Consider the following 19,726-nt stretch of genomic DNA (forward strand, 5'->3'; position numbering starts at 1 on the left):
TGCATATTTAAAGTTATTTAATATTAACCAGCACACATTTTTACTTACTGATTCTGTGCATGGTTCACATCTTTCTCAATCTCATTATTTTGTTTGCACCTCTGAAGGCAGGGCAACTCACACCTTTACCATTTGTATAAACACATAGTATCAGTATCCTCACATCATAAACCTTTTTTCATGGGCGACATTTTGACTCGTTAGAGTAAAAACACAGGTGTGATAATGAAATTCATGGCTGAATTCCATATAGCTGCTTTAATTTCATGGTCCTGGTACCCAGCGCCGGCATTAGGGCATATCTGTAGAGAGGCCATGTGATTTAGATGGAGGGACATAATGTCCTTGGTTTCAAACCATTTTTGTATATCTATTTTTAAAACAGAATATTGCCACTTCTAGTTTTTTTTTTAGTTACCATAGCTGCTCCAGTTTCTACCTGTTTGAAAACTGTCATGTTACCTGGGTGGACAGAGACGTCAAATGTGCTGGTACCCTGCCTGCTGGCTCACTGTCTCTCTGGCTTGAATAAGTAGTTGTTAGTGTTATCAGTAACACCTGTGCTTTTCCAACTGTGGCAAGTCGAAATGTCTGTTGTGAAAAAAGGTCCATTACCAGCATTTCTCCTCCTCACTTCAGCCTGTGCAGAGGTGCAATCAGTGAGGATACTGAAAACAGCTGTGTACATGTGCAAGGTCCATTTAAATACTGTAGACAAGCACAAGTCAAAGATCTACAAGAAATTAATGTATTTCAGGCAATTCGAAAAAAGCCATATTTCATGAAAGTGTAATGGAATAAGTTCACCAAAGTTCACTAAGGTTTAATTTTACGCAAAAAAAAAAAATAGCATTTGCTTCGAGTTGAAGATGTCGGTCAAATAGGCTGTACAATCCCACACAGTCCTAAAAAGTTAAATGAAAACACCTGAAACCAAGTTAACCCAAAAGTGATTTAGCAGGTCGAGTTTGGTTAGGACACTGACAGCAGTGCTTATACAGTTTGTTGTTCCTGCTACATAAAGTTTCCTTGTGTTTGCTGGTGATATACATGTATTTGTTTTACCACTTTCTGGGGTTCAGCCAGGTAGAGCAAAGTGTGTTTTCATTCTGTGGTGATGATGATAGACATCTGTAGACACTACATTTTGTGGTGTGTGTGTGTGTGTGTGTGTGTGTGTGTGTGTGTGTGTGTGTGTGTGTGTGTGTGTGTGTGTGTGTGTGTGTGTGTGTGTGTGTGTGTGGTTCTGAATCACAGCCTCCAATCTGTGTTGTACCTATTTGGGCTAGCGTTTTTGTTCCAGAGCATAAATGTGACGCAGCTCTGTGTTCGTATGCATTCATTTGAAAAATAGGCCAGTTCCCATGAGAGTCTCCATCTCTGTGTGTGTGTGTGTGTGTGCGTGTGTGTGTGTGTGTGTGTGTGTGTGTGTGTGTGTGTCTTTCTCTCTCTTTCTGTCTCTCCAGCCACACATATTCCTGTCTGTCCATTTGTTCTTGTTTTCACACCCACATCCCTCCTTCTTTATTTTCTCCAACATTCATTCTACCTCTCGCCTTTCCATCCTTTTCTCACTTTCTTCCTGCTCTCTCTCTCTCCCTGCCTCCTTCCGTTTCTCCGCTCTCACACCTCGTCACTTAGTCTCTTTCTTAGTGAGTCGGTCATTCGCTCACACACACAAGCTCGTTCATTTGGACCCACTCACTCACTATTGGCCCACTCACACACACACACTTACACTCATTTGCTCTCTTCTATTGTTGCCTTACAGTGCGTCCTTCCCTCTAAATCCATACTATTAAGTTACATAATGAGATCAGCGTGCCGTCAATAAGTAGCACTCTGTCTCTCTTAGAGCGCTTTGTTTGAGAGACGAGGAAAACCTTTGCGTTAGTTCCTTCACACTCTCACACATCCAGGTTTGTCATCACTCACTATTAAGTCTTCCAGCAGCAGCATGACCTTCTCTTTTTTTGGTAGAAACTAAAGTACCATACCAGTGATTTTAGATGTTTTAGCAAATGAATTACAAATAATGAAGTGTACCATTTTAATACAAGACACAGCGACTTTATGATACATCATCAACCGGGGGGCGGGGTTTATGACCTGTCCTGCAGCCAGCCACCAGGTTGATCAAGATGTTTGGGCTTCACTTTTGGGGAGCTGTCATATTGTCCGTCTTTATCTATTATCTGATTGGGACAAATTCCATTTTGGGGGTATTTATATGAAATAAATATAACTTATAAAATCTTTTGATGTGGTTTATTTTTTTAACATAAAAACTTGCTTTGTGCCAGAAAACCTTGTCTCACATATTCAGAATTACAAAAGATGTGTTGAAAGCCATCAAAACAGTATGTACTGACAACATTGGTGTAAAAAAGTAGTTATATCACCTTTGTTTCAAAATATACTTTATGTGAAAATGTTGACCCTTTAGATATGTGTCCCAGATTTTGTCAGAAACATAATTTAATTAGGCATTAAAGGGGTTTTCTACATCCTAAGGACTCCTGTCTCACTTCCTACTTCAAGGTGTGACTGGCCAAGGCTTTACAACCATCAGCCACTATCGGAGATAGTTTATAAAACTTCCCAAGCCACAAAATCTGCCAAACTGATACATCGGACAACCACTAATGAGAAGTAACCGTAGTAGAGATTTGTCTTTGTTCCCGTTTGTCATGAAGGAAACTTAAGGAATGGTAGCCAACAAAACCTGCATGTATTAAATGTGCCAATCCTCAAATTTACTTCATCTTTACATGGACACACAATTATAACATAACTTACAATAATGTCAGGAGTTGGTCCCCGTGCAGTGAACTGAAAACAATCTGAAAGGAAGTAAAACAACTCTGAAACTCTTGTTTGCCGCTTATTGCTGATTTGTAGCTAAAAAAAAGATGCAAATCCACAGTGTGGTCCTTTAAGACCACACGTTGTGTACTCCCAAGAGTCAGCAGCCTCTAAGACAATCCAGTAATGTGTCAGTAAATGTCAGCCATGAGTCAGCGGCGTCTGCAGCCATGTGAAATGGGCTGAGAACAGCGGGGAGCAATCGAATGCAAGAGGGAGATGGAGTCGAGTGAAAAAAACATGTCTATTATCTGTTTAAATTGCCTAAATGAGAAACAGCAATCGGGCCTGTGTTCAGTTTATAAGTGCTTTACTCGTTGCTGTATCTGCAGTGCAAATCACAGCATTTCAGTTTCCAAATGTAATGTAGAAAGAAACTGACAGACTTGCCAACCATCTTAAACATGACAATATTTGGCTGGAGACTGGTTTCAGGGATTTTATTTATTCCACTTTGAGCTGGTGTCAGGTGTAAATGACTACCTGACAAGTTGTGCTATGAGAACTAAACACCTAAACGTTCCGGTGAAATGTGTATTTTCTTTTCACTCTCTCAACCCTTTTGCTCCCGACAGCTACCGCTATCTCCGTCCTCATCCCTCCACCTGTCCGTCTCTTTTCTCTCCTTCCAGCTGCATCTGTCTCTCTGACATCTGTGTTGTCACTCTCCTTTAATGCGCTGAATGAGAGATTTGGAACAGGAGCGTGACAGGAGTGTGGATCCACGTTTCCATTTTCAGACCGCGGTCAGGGCCAGATCACACCTTCTCATGTTCCACAGGGTCTCTTATGTAAAAGCCGGTGGGTGTTGTTTGTGCATGTGGGTGTGTCTGTGTGTTTGTAGGACAGAGAAAGATGACATCTCTGTTGCTCAATGTGTGTGTATGTGTGAGAAATGGAGTGTGAAACTCCCCTCAACCTCACTGATGTACGCTTTTTAACCACACAGGGGAAGACGATTACTGTGCGGAGGTCTAATCAAAGTGAAATTACTTCAATTCAGTGTGATAATCATGGATTATTACAGAGGCAGTGTGATTCTGACCACTGAATATGTTATTACTGGATAGAATTGCAAGCTTATTTTCCGCACTGTAAATGGTTCTTGATAATAGGTGTTCTTATTGAGGGTTATTTCACATACAAAATATAAAATGTGAAAGATTAATAACCAATATGCAATTGAGTATATGTATGCTTCATGTAGGGTCACAACACAGAGCGACCTTTGCTCATTAATGTGAAATTGGTGGGGCTGGTGACTACTCGTAGGGCAAGTCAGTGGCTGGCAGGCAAACTGTTACAGGAGCTCTTAATTATATTCAGAACAGTGATTTAGCAGCAAACAACTATTTGCCAAGTAAAGATACAGCGGAGTAATCTGAGAAGATAATGTCACACTACCTCTGTGTGAGTACAAATCCAACTTCTCTGTTCTTTGTTGCGGTCAACGGTCCGGCCGTGCATGTGTGTTAGAGTCACAGACTGTATAAAATTGATTCTGTTGACTTTCATCAAAACAAACAAACACAACTGAACTCGCTAACACTATTAACATGCTGGAAACCTCAAGAAACTAGTCGGTGAGATCATTGCAAAATGAAAACAACTTGGATCTCAACTGATGTAGTTGAGAACCACTTGAGTTCAGTACCAACAACCTTTCGGTTAATCCTTTTATTTTTTGTTAAAATGGCACTCTCATATAATTGTATGCACATTGAAAATAAAAACATCTGATCACAAAAAAACTAATACACACGACTGCCACTTGCCGGTTTGAGGAGTATATCCTCTCACCCAGGCGCAGAACGTTTGTGCTAGTTGTCTGTAGGTTTTAGTCTTTCAGGTGTGTTTGGCAACTTTTTGGCCGAGACACAGGTGACATGAGGTACAGCAACAGTTGGCCTTCGTCGCCACTAGTTCTTTGTTGTTGGTTTGTTGTGTCTTGGCCCATAGGGCCATATCGTCAAAGACTGCTCTGCGTCAGAGATTGCAGAAATATAGTTTTTGAGAATTATATCAGACATCTGGAACTACCCCAGAGGTTTGTTTCTTTCAGGTTCTGCGTGTCTGCCTCCGAGTGTTACTCGTCACTTTGCACTTTGTGTTAATAGTTGACAAGTAGTGAGGGTTTCAGACTGAGAGGTGTCACTTTCTATCAAGGGTGACAGCTTAAACCTGTCCTGTTCAGGCTTCCAGCACTGCAAACAAAACTTAGTCATCATTATCTCAGTCAATTTTATGAAAAAAAAATACACACAAAAAAACCCCAAATGACACGAAAAGTTTGACTTGTTTATGTCACCTCAATTTAAATGCATTTCCAACCTAAAACATTGTCAGTATGATTCAAGAGTGCATATTTTTAGCAGGAAAATAAAAACAAAACAGACTGCCAGAAATTAGCAATGTGCCATTTTGAAGAGTTTTAACAACATGCCAAAATAAACAGTGAGCACTCTGTGCCACAGTGTTGTGTGTGTACCCATTATAATGATGCATTCTCGGGAAAATCTCCATGAGCCGACTGAGCAGCGGCACTTCTTCATGCAGTGATCTCCAGTACTAAAATTTCAGTTTGTCTCCAACTGTTTTTCCCTCAACACTGAGATGATGAGCAAAACAAAAAGCATGCTCAAACCTGATGCTCTCTGCGGATCTGTGAGGAGACACAATGAGCACAAATGATACTGCATGCATTTTATTCAAGACCGTCTCTTGTCCTGCAGTCTCCTGTTACTAGAATAACAACTTCACAGGAGGACACAAAGTATACAAGACTGTAGAGGATGGATAATTACAGTTATCAGGTATTAGAGAGGCTGAGGTTGAGTGCCTGTTTCAAGTCCAGGAGGCAGTTTCTGAAATGCTTTTGGCACACTGGTCAGAAAAATCATCACTTTGTTTCTGCAGGCTGTTCACAGTAGTTCAAGTCAGAGGTGTGTGTGTGTGTGTGTGTGTGTGTGTGTGTGTGTGTGTGTGTGTGTGTGTGTGTGTGTGTGTGTGTGTGTGTGTGTGTGTGTGCGAGAGAGATGCAGGGCTGGAGATGTAACACAGCAGGCTGCACTGCTGAGAACAGAAATTGTTTTTACTCCCGTCGCTGCTCCGAAATCAACTCATTTCTTCTGTGTACTTTTGAGTGTCTTCACATGCATGTGTGTTTGTGTGTGTGTGTGTGTGCATCCATTCAGCTCGTGCATTTGCTGATCTGTATATATACTTAACATAAATTTAAACACTTTTGTTTGCTCCCATTTTTCACAGGTGCAAGTGAAAGATCTCTGACTATTTTAAAGCACTCAACAGATACATTTCTCTCAAATTTTGGTCGCAAGTTTGTTCAAATCCGTTACTGAGCAGTTCGCAGGCCTTTCTCATTACCACATCCGGGCATTTGGACTTAACTGGTGTAGATGCGGACTTTGAATTGCAACAGCTCTTTTCATCCACGAAAACACAAGTAAAATGCAAATGCAGATTGAGAAAGCTAATCCATCCACCTGACAGGTGTGGCCTATCAAGGTGCTGATTAACAGCATCATTACTACACAGCTGTGCCTTGGGATGGTCACAATAAAAGGCCACTTTTCAATGTGCAGTTTGATCACATAACACAATGCAACAGATGCACTAAGTTTTGAGGAGGCATCCCGTTGACATGCTGACTCCAGGAATGTCCACCAGAGCTGTTGTCCATGAATTTTTCACTACCATTAGCTTTCTTCAACACTGTTCCAGCAAAAAAAAAATGTTTTGATCCCTTTATTCACCAATTAGTGCATACACATGTTGCCAATATGGACATACTGACAAATACAAAAAAACAACAATAGATGTAGGGATGTTGCAAATGAACAAAACACAAGTAGTTGGCAGATAAACAGGGGACACTGAATAAGGAAAAGAAAAAAGAGAAAAACTAAATTCAAAATAAGAAAGAAGACAAGGGGAAGGTAAAGCAGAAAGTGGGGAATGTAATGGGGTGTGTTGCCTTGCCTTGTTTGAAAAGTATACTGCATGCAAGATTTCTTGTAAGTTCTCCTTTTGGCACTGTTTCTGTGAATTTGGCAGTACATCAAACCGACCTCAAAACTGCAAAGCACATGTAGCCACAACCAGCTCAGGACCTTCACATCAGGCATCTCCGTGTTAGGCGAGCTACCTGAACAGCTGATGCAACAAGTGGAAGAATTTCTGAACAAACTGCATCACAGAAGCTCATCTGCATGCTCATCGTCCTCACCAGGTTCTTGATCTGACAGGAGTTTCTCATCGTAACTGATTTGTGTGGTTGTGAGGCTGGTTGGATGTAATGCCATTTATTGAAAATGACATTAAAGACAGCTTATGGTCGTTAAATGAGCACTCAGTTCACAGGGAACAGCATTGGTTGACATTCCTGCAGTCAGCACGTCAGCGACACACTCCCTCAAAATTTAGGACACCTGTGGCATTGTGTTGTGTGATGGAATTGCATGATTTAGAGTGTCCTTTTATTGTTACTGTTTAGCAATGATGTTGTTTAATCATCATCATCATCATCAATCATATGCCACACCTGTCAGGTGGATGGATGGATTTGAACAAATTTGCAACCAAAAACTGAGAGAAATATGTCTATTAAAGCATGAAAAAGGTCTTAGATATTTAACCTAAAACCTGTGAAAAATGTCAGCAGAAACAGAAGTGCTGCATTTATGTTTTTGCTCAATGTGTGTGTGTGTGTGTGTGTCACTCAGTAACTTTTATCACCTGCCAAAACCTGCACTTGTCTAGGTCAAGCTTTTAAAACCAGAATTTCACGCCAATTCATCTCTTTTCCGTTCTTGTCCTGTCTGAGTGGATACCATGACAGAAAAGTAAAGAGTTATTATGCAAATCCCTCAATTGAATGTCTTTGCTTTGGAGAGAAGAGCAAGAGAGAGAGAACAATTCCTTTTGAAGAGATGAAAAGCAGAATGCTAATTCTGAGTTGCCCGTCGAGACGCGTAGAGGCAGACAATGCGGGAGACCTTTTTAAAATTTTATTTATTTTATTTTTCTTTAACAAGTTTTATCCTCTTTGTTCTTGAGTTGCATTCTCTATGGGTTTACTCTGTTTATATACAGCATTTTTGCATACCTCTGTGGATAAGAATCAAACTCATGATATCCATAATGGCATCACGGATAGAGTCCTTGCAGGTGTTTGTGCGGCCACCCTGTTTTTGTGCCTCTATTGTAGTTACACAATATCATAATTGAAGTGGGAAATGGACCCCATGCAGGTGTCTGTGTTGTTGACCGCAGCCTGTTTAGAGTTTTGTTGATGATGATTGGAGGTAATTTGCCTACGTGGAGCAACACGGTGCCAGAGTTGCGAGTATAATTAGACTGCATGAGAACAGGCAGAGAGCAGGAGAGGAAAAGCCATTGAAAGTGACTGGCAAGAGACTATTTATAGCAGATCGCTAACTGTCTGCAGATGAGAGGCTGCTGCTCAAGTAGAGAGGCTGTGATTGGTGGATGAGTGTTTGGCTCTCAAGAAGAGAGGTTGTGGTTGGTTTGTTGACTTATCTTGAATAATGATGTCATATATTATACTTGTATTATATCATTACTGCAAATTGTATTTAAGTTGTAAGGATCATTTTTGTTACAAGATAATCATCTGAAAATGACCACAAAAAAGAACAGTAAAAAATAAAACAACACAAAAATGCTCTAAAATGTGCTAAAAAAACAAAAAGTATTTTATATATGTCATTATATTTTCTGTAACATGATTTTAAATACAAAATTATTATAATTAAAAATATAGTTTTGGGGAATTTTTCCCCTTTTTTGATACTTCCTTCCTTTTTTAGTTTCAAGGTTACTGCTTAGTGGCAGAGCAAAATCTTTGCGCATTCGCGTAGGCACCAACCACTTCATACCCCAGCCTCTGGGATTAGAACTGCTTCTTGTCTGCTCTCCCCCTGATTGAAATAATTGCAGGCGGCGAGCGCACAGCGGTTGGAAAACAGCTCTTCTCATTCTTTTTTTTTTGGACTTTGTGACTAACAGGTACTACAGCGCCACCATCCTGCAGATGTCAGGAGTGCGAGATGACAGATTGGCCATCTGGCTGGCTAGTCTCACCACCCTCACCAACTTCCTGTTTACCCTGCTGGGAGTATGGCTGGTGGAGAGAGTGGGGCGCAGGAAGCTCACTTTGGGCAGCATCATAGGTAAGTCACTCAAAACGCCCACATCAGGTAACAGTGTCTAAACAATCATTCTTGCATGTTATGTGTGTCATTTTTCGGACAGGTACATGTTTGAGTTTGACTCTGCTGGCCATTGGTTTCCTGCTGTCAGCCCAGCACACTCCTCCTGTCACCTTCCACCCATTAGACCCAGCTATGGCCAACTCCACCTGCTCCAAATACCAGTGAGTACATACTAGTTTGGTTGTAAGCTCCTTTAACCCTTTGAGACCAAAGCAAATTGGCCTGACTTCTTTAAAAAAAATGGAAAGAAGGCAATGACAGAAGAAATGACCCAAAGATTTGTAAGAAATTAGTTAGAAGTATAAGAAATGTACCTTAAAATTGGTAATAATAATAATAATAATTAAAACATTTTAAAAAAGAAAAAGAAAGTTATAAAAAAAACATGGAATTGACACTGACAAAAATGCTTAAAAATGTACAATTCTGTAACATCATTTTAATATGGAATTATGATCATTATAAACATAGTTTTTTACTTTTCCCTAAACATTTTCCCTAAAGATCTTTTTATTTCTTGCAATATCGTGGGCATTTCTTACCAAATTGCTCCCCATATTTTTTGGAGAGAAATCAAATTAATTTGCTCAGTGTTCAAAGGATTAAATACTTTTGAAAGGCGTCTGAAAGCAGCACAAGAAAATTGATGTCGCTCCAGGTTTAATCCACAATGGACCCACTGCTGCTGGCTCCTCTGCTATGAAACAATGAACTCTTATCGTCTCCCTTTATTGCAAACCATTCGCAAAAACTAGCTGTAGATGTGGGTGTGTGGCTGTGATTTAAAGATTACTGTTTTGTTCCCCTCTCTACTAGCTCTTCACCAGGGTTGATATTTAGTGTCATTATGCACCTGCTGTCACATTATGCACAGGTGCAGGTGAAAACAGAGAGCTATGGCAAGACTGCTATTCACCTTCGAGCACTTGGGCTCTTTGTAAAAGCACTCAATACTTTACAGCGTCAGAATATCAATCCCGAGTGCAGCAGAGCACACTCAGTGTTGGAGAGCTTCACAGGATAAAACCCTTCTAAAAGAATATCTGTGGGGAAGATATTGAAGGTTTTCACAGTTACATTAATACAGATCTCCACATAAAAATTTGTTTCAGCCTAAGATATATATGCAAAGTCAGGGCTGAAGGTCAGAGTTGTGCACTCTACCCACCAGGATGATCAGTCTAGAACTCAGAGCCTGTATATTAGAAAAGGACTTAGTCATATTGTTCAAGACACAACATTTATTCTGTGTTTACTCTGATTTAGTAATAACAGGATAAAACTAGAAAATTGCGCTCAGGAGAGAGCAAGCAGCCACCTGGGAAAACCATGGCCTCTCTCGACAATTCTTGTAATTCCAGCAGACACGCTGCAGCACAATTCAGAAGCACAACAGAAGCTAATAATAAAACCAGTTTCAGCCACTGCACCCAGGACATGGCACCTAACTTCAGTGAATCACAACGTATCAGTTATGGAATTAGGACCCCTGTACACCAACGCTTTTTGTTTAAAGCTTAAAACACGAGGCGCCCCTTAGGAAATGCTAAGCTGGGAGTGTTTGAGAGTGCTTTGGATGCACCATGTTTTTTCAGTGTCTGTTTGCTATGATTCGGAAATATCTGCACAAAAAACATTTCACCACAGGGTACAAGTACTTGCTTACTGAAAGGGCTGAAGCAGGAATGGGGAGAGGATGGACCCACTGGTCTGTGTGGTTCACGAAAGAATAAAAATTACTAATACATCTACAGTATATTAACAGATTTCCACTCCATTGTTGTTTAGTACTTGTTTTTGTTCAGTGTGACGGTTTGTCTTTGCAGTATGTGCTGATCCTCCACTGTGATTTAAGAGCTGAAGTGACATGACAAGTGCAGCGTTTTACCCAAAGTCGAGGAAGAATAAGCGCTCAGCGCCTCGTTTCAGCTGCTGCTGCTGTTTGTAGGGCAGCATAAATATACCATGCTCCCGTTGCAAAGCATTTAAAAAAAAGGCAGCCATGGAAAGAAATTTGCTTTGGTCGACACACACACACACACTTAGCCAAAGACATGGTCCTAGCTCACACCTGGTGGAGATAACAATAGGTTGTCACTGCAGTCCTGTAAAGATGCTCAGTAAATTTTGTTCATGTCTATATGATTTTATTATCTGCCAAACCTTTGGACGAAATCAGCTACAATTCACTTCATTGTCACCATTTGTAGCAAACACACACACACAGGCTGAGAGGGTTTTCATGTAAGCCAGAGATCAGAAGCCTCAATGTCTCAATTTACTCTCACTTACAAAGATGAAGATGAAACCTCGTGTGCAACGACAGTCTTTCATCACAACAACAAACAACGTCTAATGGACTCGCTGCCCAGCACCCACACACTGAAACACATACAGACACAGGCGTGATTTGAAGACATGAGTGCTTTTACCACACTGTAGTGCCTTCATTGAGTTCACTTTACTCCATATGAGCCCACACATCCCCTCACCGACCACGGCGGCATCGTAGGAACACCAGAGCCACCACACAGCTCTCACACTCAGTATGTGGCTGGGACGTCTCATTGAAGGATGTATTCTTAAGGCGTGTCCTGTGGGGGTTTGACTTTAGGTTACCCCTCTGAAAAAATGATGTAATCTCTTGGATATATCACCTTTATTCTCTAAACCGCCTTAGTACCTGCTTGTCAGTATAATTTCTGTTCATGCAGTTCACAGTGATTGTTAGCAGAAGACACCAGTGACGTTTTTCAAAACAACTTGGCATGTCGGGGCTTCAGGAGACTTGGATTACTTTGGACGACCAATATGGAGACACGTTGTCATTTTATTATGTATTTTTTTAATGTTTGAATTAGGGTCACCATTTGCTTCAATTGTTGTACATATTACAGGGTGTAAGCTGCCCAAAATCTAATAAACAGCAGGACAAAGCTGTTAATTTTCCCCTAAACATTGTTATATTTATTTATAAAAAATAAACAGTAACATCTAGGACACAGTGCACCTGGGAATGTTCCCAGGGTCCTGTATTCCCCAACTCAAAACCTCTTTATATGAGGAGACCGTTCCAGGGTTTTGTGTTCTCAGCCATGATTTTTCCTTGATCATATGTTCAGTGATGTTTCTCTGAGTTAATATAGTGAAATCAACCACCTACAGCTTATAGTCTACTGATGTACTCATTGAAACCCATGCCATGCAACGTTGCAACAATTTGCAACAAGATAGTTTTCTTAACTAGCACTGATATCTCTGCAGTGGCTGAATAGATTTTTAACATTCAAACTGCTTTTGAGACATTCCTATCCTTTTGTTTTTCTGAAATTTGAACAGAAAAGCTGGCCCTCACCAATCTCTTATAATGTTAGTTTATATCAAGATCAGTATAATCCTGGAAACATGAAGATGACTTGGTGCAGCTAACATTAATGCAGATAAAGACATTGTTTAATCCATTCCTTTGTTCACTCATGAAGCCACGATCAAGGAGAAAATGCATGGCTTTGCTGATACATCAATTATGACATTTTATTGAAAGACCAATATTTACATTTTCAAACTGCACTCAGCTGAATCTAAGCAGTTGCATGTCTCACCTTCCCTCAGTATTTACTTCCTGCCAGTACGAGTACCTGGATTTATTTTCGTGTAGTTGACCTCAGTGTGAAATTAGAGCAAGGTGTCCTGCGCACAGCGAGGCAGCAGCCGGCAAAAATAGACCTCTGAAACAAAACACTCACATTTCACACACTACCATCAAGATCACAACGACAACAAACCTGATGGAACTGCATGGGGAACATAGTGCGGCCTTGCGAAAAATGTGTTTGCCTCTTGCATGTTGACTGCCTTTCACATTACTGACTATGGCACAAAACAAAGACCTAACAGAGGAGTAAGACAAAATAAAGACATAATGATTATAAATTCCACTCCATTTGTATTTTGCTCTTAATTTATCACTTCCTGCATGTGGGAAAAAATCCATACATTAATTTCATTTGGGTAATGAGGGAGATCTCAATTAGAGTCTCAGTTTGAGGGAGCTGTTTTCTGTTATAGTTCCATCTTGTAAAGTAAAATTAGGCAGATTATTAATTAGAGTGCAACTCAGTACGATTAAAATGTGTTTTAAATGTGACTTCAGGAACGACTGTACAGTACAGTTGATTTTGCTTGGGGAAATTATAGCTAATGTGTGTGCTGTTTGTCTCTCAGGCTGTGTGAGCCGTGCATGCTGGACCCCGGATGTGGTTTCTGTTACCGTGAGAACGGCTCAGTGCTCCTCACCTCCTCCTGTGTACCGGTCAATAGGGCCTCCACCGAGCGAGCAGCATGGGGCAGGTGAGTCACAGGATGCCGCATGCGTATGTGTACAGAGGGCATTTTTTTTATATATATAACAAAGGATTAGAATAAATATTTAGCGTTTTGATTAGTGACACATTTCACCTCAAATTGGAGTGATAAACAAAAGCCAATGAATGTGCCTCCTTCTTCCAGATGCTCCAACTCCAGCCTGATGAGAGATCAGACCTACTGGGCCTACAACTACTGTCCCACCTCCTACTCCTGGGTGGTTTTACTGGGACTGGTATCTTACCTGGCTGCCTTTGCACCAGGTAAGAGATTAAGCCTGTGTTTTTCTGTCTGACCTTCACTGTAATGTATTGGATTTAAGTTTTGGATTTGTTTGCAGTAGGAATTGTCATTGAAGTATCATTTGTATCCTTTAGATTTGCTCCGCATTGCTATGTTAAATTTACTCTAAACAATGGTGTGATGTTAGTGTAATTAGTTTAAAGGAGCTGTAGACGACATTCAGAAGATATCTACAGTTGAAGTACATAAATGTGTTGCGCGACATGCAAACGTGCTCTCTCCACTGGTCAACAACGATGAAATTGAGGACAGTTGACCAAAAAGCCTTGCCATGTGGCCTCTCTTGCTTCCACATTCATCTCTCCAAGCTTCTCCGTTCTTGAACAAACCTGCTGGCGCCTCAGCCTCACAGGCAGTGCAAAGCGGCGAGGATCTCTAGCCAGTGGAACACACACTCACGCTCACATGCACTAACATACACGGATGGCGAGACCATCCACCAGAACAAAGAACAGAGAAGCTCAGATTACAACACACACAGAAGAAGCATGACTTCATTCTTTGCTCAGAACAGCATTACTCTATTATACATTTACATAGAAAATAGCTGGTTCTTTAGAGGTTCCTTCCTGACTGTGGAAACAACACTCTCACCACAAAGTCCATTATGAAGCAGTTCTGGAGCTTTCTGTCATATCACATATTCTTCCTGTTTAAACTTGTCTCATAAAGTACTCCGACAACTCATTTTTCACCTCTCTCTCAGGGATGGGTCCGATGCCATGGACCATCAACTCAGAGATCTACCCTCTGTGGGCGAGGAGCACGGGGAACGCCTGCGCAGCCGGAGTCAACTGGACCTTCAACATCCTGGTGTCTCTCACCTTCCTCCACCTGGCTCAGTACTTCACCTACTTTGGTCAGTTTTTCTACATCTTTAATTATTTATTTTTTAAGGAAAAAAGAGGAGGAGACAAACTGAACTCCTGTAATATCGATCAGAATTAACAGTCTTGTCAGCAACTGTTACCAGTAGCCATCAGTCCTGTCAATCTTTACACAAACCTTTCAGCAGATCTTGTGTAAGAGGCATATTATACATCAGTGATACTATACTAGCCTGCGGGACAAATCTGGCCACTGATAGGGTGCCGGGTGCCCCACCCCCCCACCCCAAATATTTTCTAATTCGCAATAAAAACTAAAGTGATTGACAATGGGAATTGTTTTTGTACTTTTAGTATACTTAAGATGCCAGAGTTCATAAAACAACATCAAAATACAGCTTGTTTGTCAATAATAGTGACAATGGAGGATCCTCCAGGCCCGCTGACAGAGGTCTTAGTTAAGCCCCTAATGTCCTAGATTCGAGAAACAACCTAAAATCACAGAAACATTCAAAAATCCTAGAAACAGCCTAAATCCTAAAATATGTCCTGAAATCCAAGCAATGTCCCAGAATCCTTGTAGCATCCTAAAATCCTAGAAACATGTATGGGGCTGCTACGACTGGCCCCTGGCCTCCAAGCAAAGCAACTTAAGTATCTCTTTCATACGTCCTCACGTCAACACCAGCAAGGAGTTGACAGCTGATTGATACCCCGATGTGTTCCCAACCTTTACCCCTTCCATACATCCTCCGTCAGTGTGGCTCAACAGGAGGTTTCTCCTCAGACAGGAAGGAACTGACCTTTCGTGGAGCCGCCTATCGATCCATGAGCGGTGATTGTGGAGGCATCTGGAAACGCGGCGGGTTAATGATCAATTCGTTCATCCATCTATCTGGTTGAAATGAATTGTTCACGGAGAACAAAAAACAGTGTCAAAGCTGAAAAAACATAATGACGCTGCCATGGAAATGTTAATGGTATTTAGCATAATGTACACTTGTAACCTAAAAATGTCATTCTGCTTCGACAAGAAGAAAATAGAGGTCAGGAAATCTCATTAAATCCGTGTCACTGTGTCTCCATATGAATCCTTGTTTCTAGGTACGTCTGTGTAGTAATGCCTTTGTGACAGGCGCGTGTTATTTTCTACTTTAAAGCAATATTTCAATGAGGTAAAAAACATTCATTTTCAGCATGCACAAATCTCCATAGAGATCCCTGCCCCCACGATCCACGGTCATCACTTGTTTCTTTTTCTGGACATGAATTAGAACGAACTTGTTTATAAAAAGCGAGACAGCTCTTGAAAGCCGTTGTTTTTCGTTGTAGGTGGGCGTCCTTAGTGACAGTGTGTTCTTTTGTTTCGTCCTCCCAGGAGCTTTCTTCCTCTACTCCAGCCTGGCCTTGCTGGGTTTCTTCTTCATCTACGGCTGCCTGCCGGAGACCAAAGCCCGCCGTCTGGAGGAGATCGAAGCACTGTTCGAGAACCAGCTCTGTTCCTGTGGCGCCTCCGACTCAGATGAGGGACGGCAGGTCGAGTACATCCGAGTCAAAGGTTCAAACTACCATCTATCGGACAACGACGCATCGGACGTGGACTAGAGAGAGTTTCGGTGTTTTGGTTGGTGGGTCTGTGATATTTTAATTTTTGTCGCGTGAAAGCTGAGGAGCCTCTAGTTACCAGTCGAAAAGACTTTTGCTTGTAATGTGAGTTTACTTACAATTCAGCCAATTCAGGAATCCAAAATCAATGATTTAATAGCAGAGGGAGTTTTTGTTGTTTTCAGCCTATTCTCTGAATCAAGGGTGAACTGACGCCAAATCTGGAGTCAAACTTGCTTTAATAGACAGCTGAATATTAAACCAGGCACCACAAATATCTCAATTGCAAAAGGCTGAAAGAAATTTTTCACCAATAAAATGACCATGTTGCATATTAACTGCTCACTCCCGATACCTTAGTGCCTCCATGTGAATGAAGAATCCAAAAATGGTGAACATTTGACATGAAATTAAACTGATCAGAGTCTGCGTTTAACAACAGCAAAAATATATCAAAACATCTGTTTACACACGTGTGTTTGGACTCAATATGAGCAGCTTTCAACGCGTGTGTGCCTGCTACCCGTCAGTGTTTGATTTGATGAAACTGTTTTATACTTTTTTTTTTGACCCAAAGTGGCGCTTGTAGGTTTTTTAAAAATGGTAAAATCCCTTCAAAAATAGACTCCTTTCCTTTTTGGATTCTCCATTCACCATGAAGGCATGCAACGAAAACAAAATTTCTTTACATATTCAAGATAACACAGGTTGAGTTGTTCATGTACAAATGGTCATTTTGCGGGTGAATTATTCCTTTAAACTTTTTCACTCATAACAGACTCTTGGACAGGAAACATGACTGTTGAACACACACTGCATGTACAAAATACAAGGGCCACTTCCTCTCTTATGAAGTCCAATAATGATTATTTACTTTACAAAAGGGGCTGCAGCTCAGTATCAGTAGTATGTTCCTAATATTTTGTACATTTGTTGACTAAACATACGCTATGATTTACATATGACCTTGTACAGCAGTAAACACAACACAGTCATTTTATGTCAGAATACCTTTCCATCGAGAACTCCAAATGTGGTCTTGGGAACCAGGTTTGTGCGTCCACAAACTTTTGATAGCAGTTGTAAGTTGTCGTTGACCTGTAGTACCATCATGCCTTTCTATATGAAACAGTTACATGTTGTTTAAGCTTGTAGCATAGCACACTTACGCCGGTTCCTCATCTGATGACAGTCCTAAGTTGTGGTTCTGATCTTTTTTTATGAAAAGCAAACACCAGAGATGTACAGTATATTGCTCAAGTTTCGAAAACTTGTAATGTCAGTTGGTGCCTAAACTAAACCACTCACCAATCTAGTAGCAGTTCTGATGCTATAGTTTATATTTAATTATTTATTTATTTAAATATTTCAACAAATTAGTTTAGGATAGTCTATGTTAAGTTTCAGGCCTGCAATTCTATTGTGTTCTTGCCTCTAAAAATTGCAGTTTTTAACATAGCACTATGGAGAACACAGCCTCGGGTAACTCTATGGCACGTAGGCTGCCAAAAACCGACATTGTGACTCCCGGTTATAAACCCGAGTATTAAACGTGGCCCATAAAGTAAGTGGAAGACTGAAACCATTAATAATTGAGACTTCACTTGTATTTTAAGTCACTCTGTTCTGAACATGATGATATTAGTGCCTGTGTATTGTGAGGGTCCCTAATGACCGTTTTCAGTCCAAATCCCCGATGTGGATGTATTATGTCATGCTATGATAACTGGGTCTACATTGCTTTTTTTTTATTTGACATGTACATATTTGCATTTTACATATGAATGGGATGCTTTTTTTTACTTTCATGTATTTTGATTTTTGTCTTCCTCCACAGCCTTATGTACAAATAGCAAAGCATATCATCTGCGTGGTTCTCGTGTCAAAAGTCGAGGAGTAGGCTTTAGCGTAATCTGCCAGTGTTGTTTTGTAAAAATTGTAAAATTGTGTGAGGTTACACCTTGTTAGTCAAATACACATAGGTTTTTGTGTAGCAAAAGCTGTTTGAAAGTAGACTACAAAGTAACTTTGTGTAACAAAACAAAAACAGGTAAATAAATAAATAAGGCATACTGTGTCCAAAGAACAGGTGAAGGACAGCCCAAAATTTTGACATGTGAGTCCTAACACATTATGAATTATTAGAATACTTACTAGAATAAGTACTAGAATACTTTACCCACAAAATGACTATTTGTATATCAGTTGCTCACCACATATTATGTTAACTTCATGACGAAATCTTTGTGTTTGAGTTGAGAATCCAAAAAAAGGCAAACATTCTTCATAAATTAAAGTAAATGGGGTCTACGTTTAACAGCAGAAAATGTCTGTTGAACTAAAACACATAGGCGGAAGTGTATAAAATTGTAAGGTTTTATGAAAAATGCATGTGTTTGGGACATACTGAGTTTATGTCTAGGTAAATGAAATTTTGGTTGTACTGCAGGAGTTTTAAGAGACTTCATAAGCAGATGTTTTGATAAAGTTTTGCTGTCATGAAATGTGATTACTTAAATTCATGAGGAATGTTCACCTTTTTTGGATTCTTCGTTCGCCATAGAGCCATGCCAGAAAAAACAAAGTATTCTTTCCAAAAATCAACACAACACATATATAAATATAACATATCGTATACAAAAGGTCATTTTGTGGGTCAAGTATTTCTTTAATAAGATGAAATACCTCTTTTTAATAAACTTTTCAAACAATAAGCCTTTCATCAAATGCCGTGGCACAATGTAATGACATTGTCAGTAAGCCGTGAAAGCTGAATGAAGTAGAAGCTCAAAGTATTGTGAGATTTTTGCTATTGTCGCAGTGTCGTATTCATCTATGGACACTTATGGAAATGATTCTTCAGTATAAAAGGAAAAAGGACCATATTATCATCATAAATGGCAAGACAGTGATAAAATGGCTAACAAATACCCATATAAGAAAAACCTACGACTTACGCAATCAAAACAAACCACATGGTATGCTTTTGAAAATAATCAGCATTTGTCCTTTACTGAATGGGCTTGTTAACCCTTTCAGGAAAAAGGGGGAAGAAATCGCTGACAAAAATTCAAAATGTGAAGGTTTTGTTTTATCTGTCATTTTCATTTGGTCCAGGACTGACTTGTTTTCTATTGAAAGTATTATTATCTGTAAAACACACGCACAGATGACGCTCCATAACACAGACCGTGTAATAAAACTTGTGTTGACCAAATATTTAACGTGAGTCGTGTTGACACTGTCCTCCGCCCACTGTGGGGACATTTCATGTGTTCTTCTGGTGAAATGGTTGCCGATTTTTTTCTATGTGAACCAACTACATATGTTTCTACAGGAACTACAAAAACACCAATAAAAAAAGAGTGCTGTATAGTATCTTTGATTATTGTTGGAGCTGTATATGTTTTGCTAGAGTTTATATTCTATAAAGAATAAATATCTTAATGAAATCTTAACACTTGAATATGTATACGGGGAAAGAAATAAAATTACAAATCAGAGGAA

General features: G+C 40.1%; 1 protein-coding gene across 1 annotated transcript in view; it reads left to right on the forward strand.

The window, feature by feature from the left end:
- slc2a13a (solute carrier family 2 member 13a) overlaps window positions 1–19,726 on the forward strand; it is a 74,491-nt gene extending 54,765 nt beyond the window's left edge. The window contains exons 5-10 of the mRNA XM_042511507.2: window positions 8,914–9,077; window positions 9,160–9,280; window positions 13,344–13,469; window positions 13,629–13,747; window positions 14,494–14,646; window positions 15,993–19,726. Coding sequence (XP_042367441.1) covers window positions 8,914–9,077; window positions 9,160–9,280; window positions 13,344–13,469; window positions 13,629–13,747; window positions 14,494–14,646; window positions 15,993–16,219 — 910 coding nt within the window. The 3' untranslated portion in view covers window positions 16,220–19,726. The remainder of the gene's footprint in view (window positions 1–8,913; window positions 9,078–9,159; window positions 9,281–13,343; window positions 13,470–13,628; window positions 13,748–14,493; window positions 14,647–15,992) is intronic.

This window comes from Plectropomus leopardus, chromosome 22, assembly GCF_026936395.1.
Source record: "Plectropomus leopardus strain MGB_pleo_1.0 chromosome 22, ASM2693639v1, whole genome shotgun sequence".
In the NCBI taxonomy this organism is placed as follows: domain Eukaryota; kingdom Metazoa; phylum Chordata; class Actinopteri; order Perciformes; family Serranidae; genus Plectropomus; species Plectropomus leopardus.